This window comes from Panthera uncia, chromosome A2 (assembly GCF_023721935.1).
Source record: "Panthera uncia isolate 11264 chromosome A2, Puncia_PCG_1.0, whole genome shotgun sequence".
NCBI lineage: Eukaryota > Metazoa > Chordata > Mammalia > Carnivora > Felidae > Panthera > Panthera uncia.
Window position 1 is genome coordinate 161,223,098 of NC_064816.1, and position 17,304 is coordinate 161,240,401.

At 41.3% G+C, this 17,304-nt stretch overlaps 1 protein-coding gene across 7 annotated transcripts in view; it reads right to left on the bottom strand.

Annotated features, from left to right (window-relative positions):
• LMBR1 (limb development membrane protein 1) overlaps window positions 1–17,304 on the bottom strand; it is a 154,197-nt gene that overhangs the window by 74,412 nt on the left and 62,481 nt on the right. For all 7 annotated transcript variants that reach the window (XR_007460158.1, XM_049642172.1, XM_049642173.1 and 4 more), the window contains one exon: window positions 14,539–14,642. Coding sequence is in view for 6 of the 7 variants with exons in the window: in XM_049642172.1 (XP_049498129.1) it covers window positions 14,539–14,642 (104 nt within the window). In the remaining variant the exon portion in view is untranslated. The remainder of the gene's footprint in view (window positions 1–14,538; window positions 14,643–17,304) is intronic.

A 17,304-nucleotide genomic window follows, 5' to 3' on the forward strand; every position in this document is an offset into this window, starting at 1 on the left:
GGTCATTTTCTGAGTCCCTTATTCATCTTTATATCTAAGAGTTCTTGTCCTGCCTGTTCTCTTTATCACCTCCCGCCCGTGGTGACAACAGAACTAGTAAGTGGATCCAGAGAGTAGATGTGGGCAGGCAAGATCCAGCTCTGAATGGAGTGTCCAGCAACCTGTGTTCCGGTGGACACTTGTCAGTATCTCCTGGACTCCACCACCACAGCCCCATCTTCCATGCCAGCCCACAGTGGGTGTTACTGCTGCTTGCCGACTGCAGCTCCCCGCCGAGCACTCTTTGCTCTCTGTTCCCCACACCCTTTACCAGTAGAGCCACATGGTTTTAATTTTTGTTAAGGCCAGGTCAAAGAAGAATTTGAAAAACACAGATATACTTAGACAATTGGAAACGCTAAAATCAATTAGCTAAATTAGATGTAATATCCTATGGGACAACAAAATAAAATGCTTGGGCTGTCTTTTGTTTGGAGAAGAAATCAATTATATCAGACAAAATCATTTCCGTTGCTCTTACTTCCCTACAGTTAACTCTAACCCTAAAAGAAGTGAAATAGCCAAGTCGGTAGGAAATCAGCCAAAGGTACACAGCCCTACAACATGAGATAACCCCCAAGGGACACTACACAATGCCCAGGACTCCACTGACAGAACACCCAGGACCTCTGCCCGTTTCCAAGTTTTGGACAACTTTTCCCAGCACCAGAAAATTTATGTACACAAAATACATTATTAAAGGAAAAAGGGCATAAAATGTATGTACACAGCAATTATATTTACAGAATAATCCAAGTACAAATACTGACAGGTAATTTGGAATGATATAAAATATAATGTGAGGTTAATTGGCTTCCAATGAAATTGGTTAAATTAAAATTAAAATATTAATGAAAAACAATAGAAGTCAAGATACACAAGAGAATCAATCAAAATCATCAGCCTCAAAAGTACGCTTTACGCAAGCCTGATGTGACGTAGAAAAACTAAACATTAAGGATCCTGCGATACAGATGCATTCAAGAAAGATTTGTACATTTGTAGAATTCATCTTGGAATCCCGAGGATTTCTGAACATTAGATTGGAAAAGATCTTCTTTGAACAGTAAAGCCAGGAGAGGCCAAAACAGCTTTCGAAGCTAAAGAGGACAGGCCAAAAGACTGAACTCCCATATCTGTCGACAAAATCAGAGCCAATTCAAGCAGGGACCACAAAACCTCCCAGTCTGGAAAAAGGCCAAAGAATGTCCCAAAATTAACAATTAGGGAATTAATACTGTATTCCAGATAAAAGGCCAGTAAAGCTAACAAGTAGAGACAGAAAAGGAATCAGAGACATGAGTTCAAAATGATGGATTAAACACACACTTTTTTTAATCACAGAAGACAGGAAAAATATATAATAAACAATCAATCAACCAATCAATCCACACTGTCCCTAGCAGCTGCAACAGAACCAGACATACAATAAGTGGCCAACAGGAATTAACCAAATGAGTTATGCTAGAAGACAAGAGCATCCACAGACTAACAATGTTAAGAAATCCATAAATGATAGAAAGTAGATGGGATCAAATCAATGGAGAAATGTCCCAGAGAAACTATAGACCGAAAGTAAAGGGGAAATAAGAGTGATCCCAAGAGCTACAAGCTTATAGTCAAAAAGTCCAAACCTTATAGAACTATAGTAAAGATAAGAATCTAATAAAGTATTTAAAAGTAATAGATAAGGGTAATATTCTTGTATAACTGCTTTGAATAACTGAATAATAACATAGAGAAAAACTAATTTAGATTCATTCTTTTCAAGCATCTCACAAAATTAATTACACAGATTAAATTACACAGATTAAAACTCACAGAAAAGGTACTAAAACTAAAAAAAAAGATTGTATTATTCATTCTTGGCTTTTAGGGATGGTAACACTTAAAGAACTAAGCCAGTATCAAATTACCAAGAGAGAGTGTAAGTTTAAAATGTAAAAAAGCTAGGATAAAATGAAATCAGGTTTTGTTTAGGTCTGCTTATATGGTATTTATTGTCAAGTCCTGAGTTTTCTCATATAATTAATTTAAATGCAATTAAGCAGCACAAGTCATAGTTAAACAGGACCAAGTAAAAAATGTGTATTATGAACCTTATATTAAATCAACTTTCTAAAACCAACTATAATTGTTGGTTATATTTAAACCATTTTTAACTAAAAAAATTTATTTATTTATTTATTTATTTAATTTTGAGAGAGAGAACACATGCACACACTTGCAAGGGAGGGGCAGAGCCAGAGGGAGGAGAGAATCCCAAGAGGCTCCAGGCTGTCAGCGCAGAGCTGACGTGGGGCTCAATGTCATGACTCTGAGATCATGACCTGAGCCGAAAGCAAGAGTTGGACGCTTAACCAAATGAGCCACTCAGGCACTCCACCAATTTTAAATAAAATTTACTTACAAGTACCTACTATACATTAGGCTAAAACGACAAAATGATACATAATGCTTTGAGACATCTTCTATGCTAATTTCTTGGCCTGGGGGATTTCCCAAAAGGTATTAAATACTGAACCCCAACTCCTAAGAAGTAAATGCCTATGGATGAACTCTGAGGGGAAACCTCTGCCCAGAATTAAGACTAGGAGTCTTCCCCTATCAGTGAGCAAGGGGTGTGCATGCACACGTGCGTATGCACGGCTGTGCACATGTGTGTGAGTACATGCGTGCACGTGTGTGTATGAGTATGTGCGTTTTAAACAAGAAGGCCCTTTTGCTGAAGGATTTCGGCAGAGCCTCGGTTCCAACTCCTGGCCTCCATGCGCCTATTAGCCTATGTCCCCTTGTAAGCAGCCAGGGGTCACTCACTGACTAACTCTTTGAGTTTTGTGCTGCCTGTTCAGTGTCGGTCTCCCGAGGTTTTCTCACTTTACTGGAACTATGCATTTGGTAACATAGGGATTTGGTTTTATTTAACAATGATATAAGCTATTTAATTGCCTTTAACTGTGTAAGAAAATTCATGAGTTGACATCAAACATCATCATAGAATCAGACCCAAACAAAGCCTTATGTATAACATATAGACTAAAATTTCTCTATGCATTACAACTTATGGTGTTTTTTAAACTCTAACATCTTAAACTTTTAAAAGGCTGACTTATTTTTTATAACCTTCATATTTTATTTCTACATATTCAAGTAAGAGAAGATTTCAGGCAGTTATTTGCAAATGTTTCTCAGTAAATAACATTCCAGGCCCCAGTTGTCTATTTTTGATACATAAACAGCCAAATTAGATATAACTGTTACTCCACTTTCTCTGGCTAGTATTACTTTTGAAGTTCCAGGGCCATCTGGACGTGCAGTATAGAACTGTTAATGAGCCAAACACCTTCACTAGGCTCGGCAAGGACTCACTGGGCGGCGGGTCTGAAGAGTCATTATCTGTGTCACTGTTGGCTGCATGCTCTTCCCCACATGCTTTTAGACCTCAGTGCCCCCATGTCCGTGGCATTTAAATAATCATTCATTATGGCACCAAGTAACATAGGACGAAGAATCCACACGGCAGAAAACACACGATGCTCAAAGCCACTCCTGTGGCTTGTGGGGTTCCCTGAAGTAGTCAATCAAGTCCTAGAACCACAAGCATGCTCCCCTGATCTCTACTGAAACCTGGCAAACTCACCAAATACACATTCACACGCTCTCAAGATGTTCTCTCCTAAAGGAAAAAATATACATGTATGGATTTTTTTTTCATAGAAACAGTATGAGGCATCTTTATAGAACTGCACTGCAGGAACCCTTCTCTAATCTCCAGAAGGTTTGAGAACTATTTGATCAGTCAATGCTCACACGGGGAAAAAACACTCTTTGGAGTCTGGTTCCAGCTCTGCCACTACGTCCTGGAAGTTTCCCAAGAAAACTTGGGCTTCAAGACTTTATCTATAAAATATGCACAATAAAATTTGCCTTGGTTACTTCTCAGATTTTTAACAGATCAAATGAAACAAAATATATGAAAGCAGTTTAAAAACAATAAAATACTGAACAGACAGGAACCTTTGATAATCCCTGGCTGCAGGGAAAAAAGGCTAGTGCCTATGCTACGTAAGGGTTTGCTTAGCCATATATTAGGTTAACAATCTCAACACTATTCTCAAGAGTTTCCTTTAACTTGTCATCAACTCCCATTACAACCACACACTAGCAGCCGTCTTCCTGCCTTTGAGGCACCCGAACCCGGAGGTGTGCCAGCGCTGCCCTGACAGGCTGGGGAAGAAGACGGAAGCTGGGAGAGGAGCACTGGGAGAGGAGCACCGCGGGCAGGAGAAAGCTCCGGGGCCGAACACGTGGCCCTCGAAGGGCGTGGCCAGGGAAGGAAGCGGCTCACACCTTGGCGGGTGGGCAGCATCCCGCCTCGGGCCGCAGTCAGGCTGAGCTCCACCACAGCAAGAGGCCTGGCACACCACCTCCCCTGGCGGGCACACACGGCGGCGGCTGTGGGGCTCATTCCTAACGGCCAGCTGAAGGACCAGGACACCAAGCAGAGGGTGGTAAGGCTTCTGTAAAGACTCACTGCATTTGTGAAGAGCCTGGAGGTTTAATTTAACCTGGAGGTTCTGGACTAAAAGCCTAAGCTGTACCAAAATAAAGCAAACTCTCATGTCTTCTTTTGTGCTGAGGCTCTAAAATGGTCCTAAAAAAAAAACAAAAACACACCCTGGAAGATACCCATGCAGGAACCCGGACTCGCCCCCCCTCCAGGAAGGGGCACATTGATGTATTGTTAGATCCTTCCTCTGACAAACCAATGGGACCTAAGACCTACCCAGCTTTCATGTTTCATTTTCCCTGTACAAAAGCTCTGTCTGCAGTAGGCAGAGTATATTTATTTGGGAATGCCATGGTAGATAAGAGAAAAGACACATCTATAGATGATCATGGTACAATTGTAATCCCTACTACAGGGGAAGGAAGCAAGTCCCCCCAAAGGAGGCCCACCGAAAAGACTCAAGGACCACCGGGAGATGCCACAGATGCCACCTACAAGTGAGAAGAGGGCTTCCTGGCAGAATACCACATGAAGACAGGAGGCCATGAAAGCACCTGGGGGGGGGGGCGCCTGGGGGGCTCAGTCCATTAAGCGTCGGACTTCGGCTCAGGTCATGAGCTCATGGCTTGTGGGTTCGAGCCCCTCATCAGGCTCTGCACTGACGCTCAGAGCCTGGAGCCTGCTTCAGATTCTGTCTCCCTCTCTCACTCTGCCCCTCCCCCGCTCATGCTCCATCTCTCTCTCTCTCTCTCTCTCTCTCTCTCAAGAATAAATAAACACTAAACAAATTTCTCTTTTAATTTAAAAAAAGAAAGGAGATAAGCTGCACAATACTATTAAGAAAACAATGGCTGAAAGGCAGCGTATGGATGTTACTTTGTATAGGAATAAAAGTAAAGACAGAAAAAATAGGACAGCAAAAATCCAAGTAAGAAATGATGAAGCCTGAACTAAGGTAATGGCAAAAGGAGAAGAACGGCATTCAGAATGCTTACTCAGAAGTTACTCAGAACACTGGAATACACTAAGTTCTTACTACACATTAAGTTAGTTACTTTATTACATCTCTTCTAAAAAAATAAATCAGAAGTATAATTTAATTCTGGGCATTTTAGAGGGAACTAAGATCATTAAAACAACACAAATTTTTCAGATAACTCAAAAAAGTTTAAAAACTTTTTTAAGCCCTTCACAAGTCTGTTTTAAAAATCAACTGCTTATAATAAAAATTAATACTTATTAGTCAATGTGGAAGGAGAAACATTAAGTATCAAGTTATCTCAACTAAAATATAAAAGTGTACAAATATTTAAATCTAGCATTCTAAACAACCTCAGATGTCTTCTTTGTGTTCTAAAAAAGATAACAGGAAATGTTTTCTATAAAACTGATGGTTTCAGTACACTTAATTCTAACTTTTTCTTGTGTTGATATAGCCTTATTTTTTCAGTTTTTGCCCGCTAATCTTACTTTTATCACTAAAAGGACATATATTTATATATACATACTTCTAACAACTCAGGGCTTTAAAATTCAATCATTCTAGAACAGTAAGAACTTGCCTTTCTAGATGAGAACTTATTTGCTTGCCAGAAAGTGTACAAACCAATAAATTCTTAAGTAACGTAACTGTTAATGACTTCAGCTTTAAAGAAAAGTAGATATATCACAACCTAAAATATTCCCTAATGCCAAAGCTATCAAATAATTCTGCCTCTGATTTATCTGAATACACAACTTTTATTTCTGGTACGAACGGGCCAAATAAATGGATTGGTAAAGTAATATACCAAGTTTCAGCTGTGTAGTGGCAAACATTTCACAGAGATCAGAAGAGTAACACTGTGTCATGCTGAATAAATGACTTCATGGACAAATAAGTATAAGTGCCACAGAGATTTTAATAGTCCCAACTCCAGTCGTCCTACGGACCTGTGGGTGTGTGCCCTACGTGCGGTAACCACATAGCAGCTCTCTAGTCAACACGAGATCAGACATTCGTTTTACTTTCAAATAAAGTTTATTCCAAACAAGGGAAGAAGACAGTTTTCAAGTCCCCCCAAAAACAGTTTTGGAAAAGAGACTCTAATTGACAATGATTATTTCCATAACATTGTTTCGTGAATACTGGAAGTAATAAGGCCAGTTTAATTAAAAGTATGGTACTTTGGGGCACCTGGGTGGCTCGGTCGGTTGAGCATCCGACTCTTGATTTCGGCTCACGTCATGATCATCCAAGCGTTGTGGGATCAAGCCCCGCATCAGGCTCTGCGCTGAGTGTGGAGTCTGCTTAAGATTCTCTCTCGCTCCCTCTGCCCCTCCCCCAATTGCACATGCTCTCTCTCTCTTTCTCTAAGACAAAAAAATCCAAAGTATAATTACTTTAAAATCTGAACCTGATTATTTTTTGTTTTCTCCATACCAAAACTTTTCCCTCATTTAATAAAGAAGGAATCAGCTAATGATTTAATCATCATGTAAGACACAGTGAGGCACTAGTTAATAATTTAATCATCATATAAAGTTTGAGGTTTAGTTACCTACTAAACATTTTGCCTATTTTTTTTACAACTTATACTGTTATAAGATAAAGCAATTTCTATCTCAAAAAGTAAATAAATAAAGCTATGTCAGCACCACCACAATTTCTTAGATGTAGCTTTGCTATCATCCCTAAAAAGTAATCCTCCACAAATCTTCCTGAAGTTTCAAATCAACTTTCACGTAGCTGGTACATTTCGGCCCCCGGTGGTCACGGCTGCTCCTCCTGTATCTCAAGTACTTCCCAAATGTCCCAGGTGAGGTCAACAAGCCCCTCGGCAACCCCACAGCGAGGTAGGTACTGCCGGCCCCTTTTACAGACGCAGACACCAAGAAACACGCCCAAAGTCCCAGGTCGGGAAGGAGACGAGACCCGATTTAGGGCAGGTCTTCTAAATGCCAAAGCTCACAATCTGTCCACCATACTCTTATGCAGAGAGAGAGAGAGAATCTAGCCTTGAAGTAGAAATCTCTCCTGTTTTGATAAACGGAGGGAAAGACTGCTGTACAACGGTCCACGTTATCATGCCATCACAAAGTATACGGGAACTGAGTGTACCTCTTAAAAATACAGCTGCTATTTAACAATACCAGATACTGTTACTGAAATTATCACGTAGGTCCCTCCAATACGCAACTGTACTGAGAACGGTGACAAAATCAAGACCGTTTCATGAACTAAATGATTGTTAATTCAAACTCTTTACAAACTCAATTTTTAAAGGAAGTAAGTATATTCTTTCCCTCAAAATAACACTTTCATGCATCTTTCTCTGACATCCCGTAACCCACGCCTTTTACAGTAGTTTAACAATTCCAAAACGAATCCCAAGGATAACAACGCTACCCGAATCGAATGTTTTAAAAATAATCATTCCTCCCCATGTTGTTTCTATGGGGAAAAATTAGTGCTCCCCAACTGGGGGAGGGCAGAGGAATTCTATTAATAAATTACTGAATGATTTTTTTTCTTGAAGGTGTTGGGAAAATCAAATTAACACATAACAATAGTTAGTGAGATATGAGTCCATTTTCTGTAATAAACACCAAGATCAAAACGCACCCAAGGTAAATTTCCTTGCAAGGTTTCCCAGCAGGAGTCTTCCTTTTTGTATGTGATTTCCTCTCACCCACAAAAACCAGGCCAAAGACGCGCATGTGCCGCTAACACTAAGCAGCACTTCCTTATTCACTCATGTCCAACAATTTATGGATGATCAGTGGCAAAAACGAGCAAAAATAATGAAAGAACGCAATGAAAGCTCTCTGAGACCACGCTGGACTTCCTACTCATTTCTGTGTCTCTTTAAGACGGAGGCCTGAGACAAATTAGCCACTGGGGGGAAAAAGTCATCTGGTCATAAAATACAGTACAAGGTCACTTTTATGTAAGTTTGCCAAAAGGGACATAAACCAGGACAATTTCACACTGTGACACAGGATAGAAACACATGGAACGGCCTCGGCCCCTCCTGCACTGTGCTGTCACAGCGCTCAGCTTTATAGGCCTTCCCAGCACCGGCACCCGGCTCTTTGCTGCCACCTGGTCAGTCTAATTAGCTAAGAAAGGAAGTTACCTCAAATTTTGTACTTTTTGCTTTGATTATCAAGCACTCCGTTTGAAGTTATAGGAGTCAACCTCTTAATCCTACAGACCGTGTGCTATGCTCTGGACGTTTGGGGATGTCTGGATAGCTTGGGTAATTGGTCAGGATGTTGCTGTCGCTTATGTTAAATTTTATGCTGAGACTTCAAATCAAAGATAGGCATTAAGGTGAGGCACGACGTAAAGTTACTCCCAGAAACGTCTTTGGCGTGTGATTTCATCTGCCCCCGATTATATTTTTTCGCTGTCATTAACCTGTTGAGTCTTCTCCTCATAACCAAAAGTAAGATGTTAAAGCACAACATGAAACAAGTATATTCCGAACTCCTATTTAAACGCCGGCCGGAGGGAGGTCGGACCTCCAGAGTTCACCTTGCAGTCGGCAAACATCTTCTGACATCATCCCGGATAATCTAGGGGTCTCTCCGAGGCAGGGCGGGAAGAGAAAAACCACACGGCGGATCTGAGGCGTGAGAGGAAGAGTAGCGCTGGGGCCCCCACACCCTGGACTCTGCCACACGACCGCGGGACCAAGACACAAACCGCGGAGAGACATGTCCACAAAACACAGCGCCCAGCAGACGCACCCTTCTCGTCAGGGCTGAAACCAACAGTCAGACGCAAGCACAGGAAGTCAACACACACGAACACATAAAATGTGCAGCACGGTACACACAGGTGACCGCGAATAATACAGATCCGATGAACATTTAAGTGCTAACAGTAAGTTCGAGTTCCAAGATAAAAGTTGCCGCCTTACTTAAATTAAAAAATTGCTGTATTAAAGCCATTTACGTTCTCCTACCGTCGAGAATGTAAAGAATGGGAATAGCGAGGAGATGGTCCTAATAAAATAGAAACATGCACCACAGTAAGGAGGGAGAAGAAAGGCTTATTTAAGGCCCTTAAAAGGACATGGTCAACCCCCCCAGGCCTAAAATGTCCTGTTTGAATTAACATAGTGGTTTAATTAAAAACTAAGTAGAGAATTCTGCTTAATTTGATTTTCAATTCAAGCTCTGCATCCGCCCGTGGCTAGCGGCCAATTTCCGCGTCTCGGCACAATATGCAAGGGGCGGTTTTAAAATCGATTGCCCAGGGGAATCAATGGGAGTACGGTGGAGCCATATGCCGTTCGGGGACTCCACCAGACTTAGACATAGTAAAACAGCACCAGGAGGGTGGCCAAAGGAATAAAAAAGAAATTTAACTTAACCATATTTCAAGTTTGTCATGACTCAAATCACTCTGCTGAATCTACCAATTAGAAGCGTTTTTCAAGCCCTCTTCGATATCCCTTCGGAACGAGCTGCGTCCAGGATAACCAATGAGCACAGAGCTTTAGAGGATACGCACACACACAAAGGAATACACTTGCTAGCCAGCTGTGTCAAACATGCCAGTGACCGTCTGTGATGCGTTCGCTTCAGTGAGGCAGCAGTTACAGTCTGGGACACAGGCAACAACACCGTGTAAAGAATGACAGGTCTCCACAGACGTTATGGAGAACGTGCACTAGGAAACTCCTATGATCTCATGTTACAGAAAGGCTTAATAACGAAGGGTTTAAACACATGCTGCACACATTGAAGGCTGAACTGTGCAATGCTAATAACCCTTGCAGTTTTCACGCAATTGATTTTTTTAAGTTTGTTTATTTATTTTGACAGGGGAGTGGCAGAGAGGGAGAGGGAAAATACAAAGCACGCTCTGCACTGTCAGCTCGGAGTCTGAGACGGGGCTCGATCTCATGAACCGTGACATCACAACCTGAGGCCGAAATCAACAGGGAGTTGCCCAACTGACTGAGCCGCCCAGGTGCCCCACGTGTAATTGATTGTAAACTGAAAAATACGAATCTTTAAAACAACACAATTACTTTAATTTTAAAGTTTCTAAACAATTCTAATAGAGTCTAGAATGCACCTTATCTTTAAGCAGGTCTGATTGTGCTTTAGTCCAGGCCATTTCAAAATGGGAAAAATAATCTGTAACCTTAAAACCGCCCAAGATCATATGTAAATAATTAAGAGCTGACTGTACCATATTCCATAGAACATTTATTAGTGAAATGCATTAAGCTCTAGAATAATGGCAATAATGGCTAACATATCCTGGGTTGCGTTTTACATGAATAATCTCCCCTCAATTAATCCCTTAAATAATACAGTCAGGGAACCATCATTACTATACCCATTTTACAGAAAGAAACCCTGAGGCCTAGAGGAGAAAACCAGCTGAGACAATGAGCCCTAGGGCAAATCTAAATCTGCTCACTTTAGCCCTCTCAACTGCAATCTCTCTTCCACAGGCCCCTTCTCTTCGGTGCACAAAGAGCAGAATTATTCTGTCTCTTCCTCCCCCCCAGGGTACACCCCATCTCCCTCCCTTCTCTAACAGCTTTAAAGACCAACTTCTTAATTTGGTTCCTACAACTCCCATTCATGATCCAACTACCCAAGTCAGACAAATGGCACCCAACCATCCGAGCTCTGCCTCCTTGCCCTCCTTTCAAGCCTCTGCTGAGTTTGCTGGTCGTGTCGACTGTCCCCTACAGACATCCAGCACATCAGTCCCCGCTGAGGTCACAAAACGGAGCTGGTGATCATGAGGGATTCTGAGAAGACTAACGTAGTCAAAGATGCACTTAGAAAAAAACATTCTTTTGAGTGTGTATAGGAGACCAGAAGTAAAAAACTTAGAGGAAAGAATGCTGTACAATTGTAGGTGTGAAGTATCTTCAGTTACCTTCTTAATCCTTCCTCAAGCTGCTTCTCCCCTCTGACCTTAGTTTGTGAGAGGGAACAAGAGAACAGTGACATGTCACTGGGGTTTGTGTCCATTTTTTCTAATTCTAGAGATAGTTGGTAATTCTGCTCCAATAACTTTAGCCACGTCCCTCTTTGAGTTGGTTAGTTCACAGCAAGGGAGGAAAATAATTTGGAGACAAGAGGTCTGTCCACACTACACACTGTTTTTTAAAATAACCTATGTAATGGAGAACTAGAATTTTATAGAAAGTATAAATTAGGTAAAGACATCAATAATGCCAAATATGAAAATACATTCAACACTGAGCTTTACCAGTTGTTTTTGTACTTGGCAAGATTACACGAGACAGAGATGGGAAGAAAGAACAATCTGCATATTTACAGCAACATCAACAGAGCGAGGTTAATGGCACGCGCTGAAACACTCGGTTACCAGAACGAGGTGCGTGACTGATTCAGTATGGTGACATCTCTACAAAACACAGCGCTTCCCATCGTGTGGTGCGTGTACTCCTTCCCTCAGTGACGTATGTTTAAACTCTGACATGTGTATTTGTCTCCATACTTAAATAAGACAGTAGATGCGAAACTCTTTTTCAGAATTCCTTTGCCAACTCCCTGTCATCTGTAGCACAAAATGCAAACCGACTGGCAGAGAGAAGAACCGAGCCCTTCAGAACTGGACCCCAACAAGCTTCCGCGCACCCTGATCTCTCCCCAACTCTCCATTCTTGAGCTAAGTGTCCGCATTCCCTCAATTCAGTCACAGTGCGTGCCTCTGCTCAAGCCAGGGGCGCCACGTTCCAGCAGCAGCCTGCTCGTCCTTCAAGACTCAGCTCAAGTGCGGGCTGACTCCTCCGGCCAAAAGCCTTCCCCGGTTCCCGAGGCGAATGGAGACCCCGCTCCTCTCGGCGCCTCCCCTTGCGGCTGGCGGTCTGAAAGTTCGTGGGGCTGCATCTGTTTGTTTGCACCGTTTCTTCCTCCCTCTGTCTATCCCTTGGAGGCAGAAGCCCTGCCTTTTCAGTCCTGTCCCCAGCAAGGCCCTACAGTAGTAACACAGTGACTACTACTCAGTAGGTGCTGAGTAAAACTCTGCTGAATGAAGGAAAAGCCATCAAAAGCTTTGGCTCTAAAATTACACAGAAATTGCTTTCTCAAGTGTCTCAATGACATCACTTCTTCTCGATGTTCATTCCTACCAGCCCTCTTCAACGTAATAGTTTACATTCCGTTCTGATCACGGTACCTTTACTAAACACGAAATCAACTGTGACTTTGCAGCTTCAAACTATTAAAGTATGGAATAACATCCGGAAAGCAGAAAGGTGCATCCACGAAAATGACACTTTATCGCCTCTCAGTGACTCTTTCCTGGTACCCTTCAACACACAAACCTAAAAAGCGTGGCACTTAAGGTTTAAAATCAGAAGACTCGGGGCGCCTGGGTGGCTCAGTCGGTTAAGCGTTCGACTTCGGCTCAGGTCGTGATCTCGCGGTTCGTGAGTTCAAGCCCCGCGTCGGGCTCTGCGCTGACAGCTCAGAGCCTGGAGCCTGTTTCAGATTCTGTGTCTCCCTCTCTCTGACCCTCCCCCGTTCATGCTCTGTCTCTCTCTGTCTCAAAAATAAATAAACATTAAAAAAATAAAATAAATAAAATAAAATAAAATCAGAAGACTCATCAAAATGTTAGACTAAACAGTTTCATTCCTAAGAAACTACAAAAAGTCATATGAAATAAAAAGTAATAAAAATTCAGTTTATGGCTTTCCTTGCCAAATTCATTTAATTGGCGTTATAGTATTGTTCAACAACAAGATGCATAGGCATACTTCCACTTCGTCTATCACAATACAAACAGAATTAACCACTTAAAAAGGCGTAACATGTCTATAAATAAACTGTAATGCAAGAACTCACTTTTACCAAAAAGTATTAACTATTTAAATCTTTGTATTATATTCCAAATGTCTATAGCAAAGAACTCCACAAGCTATAAACAGAAATATCATTCTTTCCATTTTAAAATGTTATTTTCAAAGACAGCTGAAGTTATTACCACCGATACGGTCTGGACTGATTGTTTAAGATGCAGTCTCTTGGGGCGCCTGGGGAGCTCAACTGGTCAAGCGTCTGACTCTTGATTTCAGCTCAGGTCATGATCTCACGGTTTTTGAGTTGAAGCCCTGTGTCAGGTTCTGTGCTGACAGTGTGGAGCCCGCTTGGGATTCTCTCTCTCCCCTCTCTTTCTGCCCCTCCCCTGCTTGCTCTCTCTCTCTCTCAAAATAAATGAATAAATTAAAAAAAGAAAAAAAGATGCAAAGTCTCTTGTTTTGCTCTTTCCTAATCTCTCACATTCACTAAGATCAGTAACTCACAGTCTTGAGAATTTGACTATCTAAAGGAGCATGTTGGATTTTATAGCATGCTACTCTCTGAAAAAAACTGGAAGTGAAATAACTTTTACATCAAGATATGTTTTAAGATCTTAAGATTTCATGTTATTCCTTTTTATTTTTTTTTTAATGTTTATTTATTTTTGACACAGAGAGAGAGAGAGACAGAGCATGAGCGGGGGGAGGGACAGAGAGAGAGAGGGAGACACAGAATCCAAAGCAGGCTCAGGCTCTGAGCTGTCAGCACAGAGCCCGACGCGGGGCTCGAACTCACAGACCGCGAGATCATGACCTGAGCTGAAGTCGGACGCCCAACGGACTGAGCCCCCCAGGCGTCCCTTATGTCATTCTTTAAACTAAATGAGACAGCCTAAGAACAGCTATGTTGTCAGCTTTATTCCCTACAAACAAGTATTCTACCACGTTTGCACATACTATAAAAACATCCAAAAGTCAAAAGACAACTTCCTCCCTGTGGACACACAAGACCATTCAATACGCAATATTATTAATTCTACTGTTAGCATTATTAATATTAATAACACATTGCTATTATTACTAATTAAACTTTTTGTATTTCAGTCAAATGGTTGTTCAAGCCCACTTTCACAAGTTTAACATGAATGACACATGCTTCTTAACTTGACAGATTTAATTCCAAAACATGATTCACTTTACCTTTTTCAGGCCAGCAAAACCCTCTGATTCCAGGAAGAAAAAGGCAAAGGGCATCAGCACAAATAAACAGAGGTTGGAAAAGAGGGAAGCAAGATTCCACAGACCTATAAAGAGGGAACAAAAAGAAGAAAGATTAGAGACAGGCCTTTAAAAAAAAATTACTATGCTACATTATGATATTAGTCAAAGATGCATACTTTTTAATAAAAATAAACATCAACTTGGAGAGTAGCCTAACAAATCACCTACACTTAGAGATGAGAAAATAATTTCATATTTAAAAACACTTTTTAATGTTTATTTGAGACAGACACAGAACACAAGAGGGGGAGGGGCAGAGAGAGAAGGAGATACAGAATCGGAAGCAGGCTCCAGGCTCTGAGCTGTCAGCACAGAGCCTGACGTGGGGCTCCAACTCAATGAGCTGCGATCGTGACCTGAGCCCAAGTCCGATGCTTAACCGACTGAGCTACCCAGGAGCATCAATAAATTCATATTTAAAATTCGTGCAACTTTGTAACCTGTACCTATTAGGAGAAGCTAACACAGAAACTAGAAACATTCTTCCTTGTGTCCTAAACAAATTCACTAAAGAGATGACAAATGCAGAGATCTAAAGATACAGTCTCTTTAGACATACTGGCACCTGAATATTTATAGGCACTAGTCTATACTGAACACTTAGTAAATGCCAGGTACTCTACCAGACATGTTACATGCATAATATCATTTAAGTCAAATCTAATGAAAACCCTAAATTAATAATCAGCATTTGCGGAGCCCTTCTGTGCCAGGCACTATTTTAAGTGATTTACTGGGATTATACAAACTCACGTACCCCTCACAGCAGTACCCCAACAGGACAGAGGCAGAGGCTGGCTAGCTACCTTGCCAAGGTTGCAGAGCCTGCCCCTGGCAGAGCTAATTCCTGGGATTTTTAAAAACCACCACAACACGGAAGTGTTAGTAAGCAATTCTAAGTGGGAAAGAAAATGTAACAGAGGTAGGCAAGCTCCTATCACCGTTTTCTGTTTTGGCACATTCTGTACTCTTTTTTTTTTTTTTTTAAGGTTTATTTATCTATTTTGAGAGAGAGACAGAGCGAGAGAGAGAGACAGAGCGAGAGAGAGAGAGAGAGAGAGAGAGAGAGAGTAGGGGAGGGGCAGGGAGAGAGGGAGAGAGAGGATCCCAACTCGGGGCTCAATCTCATAACCCTGAGATCATGACCTGAGCTGAAATCAAGAGTCAGATGCTTAACCAACTGAGCCACCAGGCACCCCACATTCTGTATTCTTCTACAGTCACAATAAAAAGCTACTGAAACTATAATGAAAACAAATTTAGAAAAAGAAGCCTTTAAGTCTGTCTTTGGGATTATATGTGGCCAAATATCTTATACCTTTATACATCTTTTTTAGGTAAAACACTCAAATTTAAAAGTGATTTTCAGGAGTACCTGGCTAGCTCAGTCAGTACAGCATGTGGCTCTTGATCTCAAGGTCGTGAGTTTGAGCCCCATGTTTGGTGTAGAGACTGCTTAAACAAATAAACTTAAAAAAATTTTTTTAATAAAATGGATTTTCAAAATAAAGCCTATGGTATTTATAAAATCAAGAGTTAAAGATAAAATTATGCTAAGTATAAACTCAATCTATTGCCTGAAACTCTAATTCACTGCTCTTGAACATGGGAGACTGATGTTCTTTCAACGACCTCATTTAGAAGGCACTGTCCCAAGCAGTGGCAACATAGTAATGAACAAAACACAAACCCTCTGTTTTCACCAAAATATGGTGTGGGCAGGGGTGACTAGGGGGCTCAGGTCGGTGAAGCATCGACTCTTGATTTCAGCTCAGGTCAAGATCTCACGGTGCCTGAGATCAAGCCCCCCACGTTAGGCTCTGTGCTGGCATCACAGAACCTGCTTGGGATTCTCTCTCTTCTCTCTCTTTCCCTCTCCCGCTTGTGCTCCCACACATGCTCACTCTCTCTCAATTTAAATAATCTTTAAAAATATATATATGGTATAGACAGTCTTTTCAGTCTCAGCCATTCTAACAGGTGCGCAGCAGTGTCTCCTTACTGTTTTGATTTGCATTTCTCGGGGCACCTGAGTGGCTCAGTTGGTTAAGCGTCCAACTCTTCATTTGGGCTCAGGTCATGATCTCACCATTCATGAGTCAAAGCCCCAAGTCAGGCTCTGCACTGACAGATCCTCTCTCTGCCCTTCCCCAGCTCATGTGTTCTCCCTCTCCCTCTCTCACACAAAATAAATAAACTTTAAAAAAAAAAATACTTAATTTGCATTTCCCTAATCAATAAATAATGACGTGAACATCTTTATGAACTTATCTGTCATCCATTTCTATCTTCTTTGGTGAAAGTGTCTCTTCAAGTCTGTTGCTTCCTGTTTCATTAGATTGTTTGTTTACTTACTATTGAGTTTGGCAAGCTCTTTATATACTCTGAATACAAGTCCTCTATCAGGCATATAATTTGCCGATATTTTAACCCCATCTGTAGATTGTCTTTTCACCCTTTTAAACAAGTATCTTTCAAAGAACAAAATTTCTTTTGACAAAGTCCAATTTATCAACTTTTTCTTTTACAGACCATGCTTCAGACAAGAAATTATGGTCTATCCCAGTCTCATTAAGACTTCCTCCTATGTTTCTTTCTACAGGGGTTACAGTTTTAAGATTTCCATTTAGACCTATGATCCCTTTGAATCACTTTCTGTACATGGTGCCAGGTATGGACTGAAGT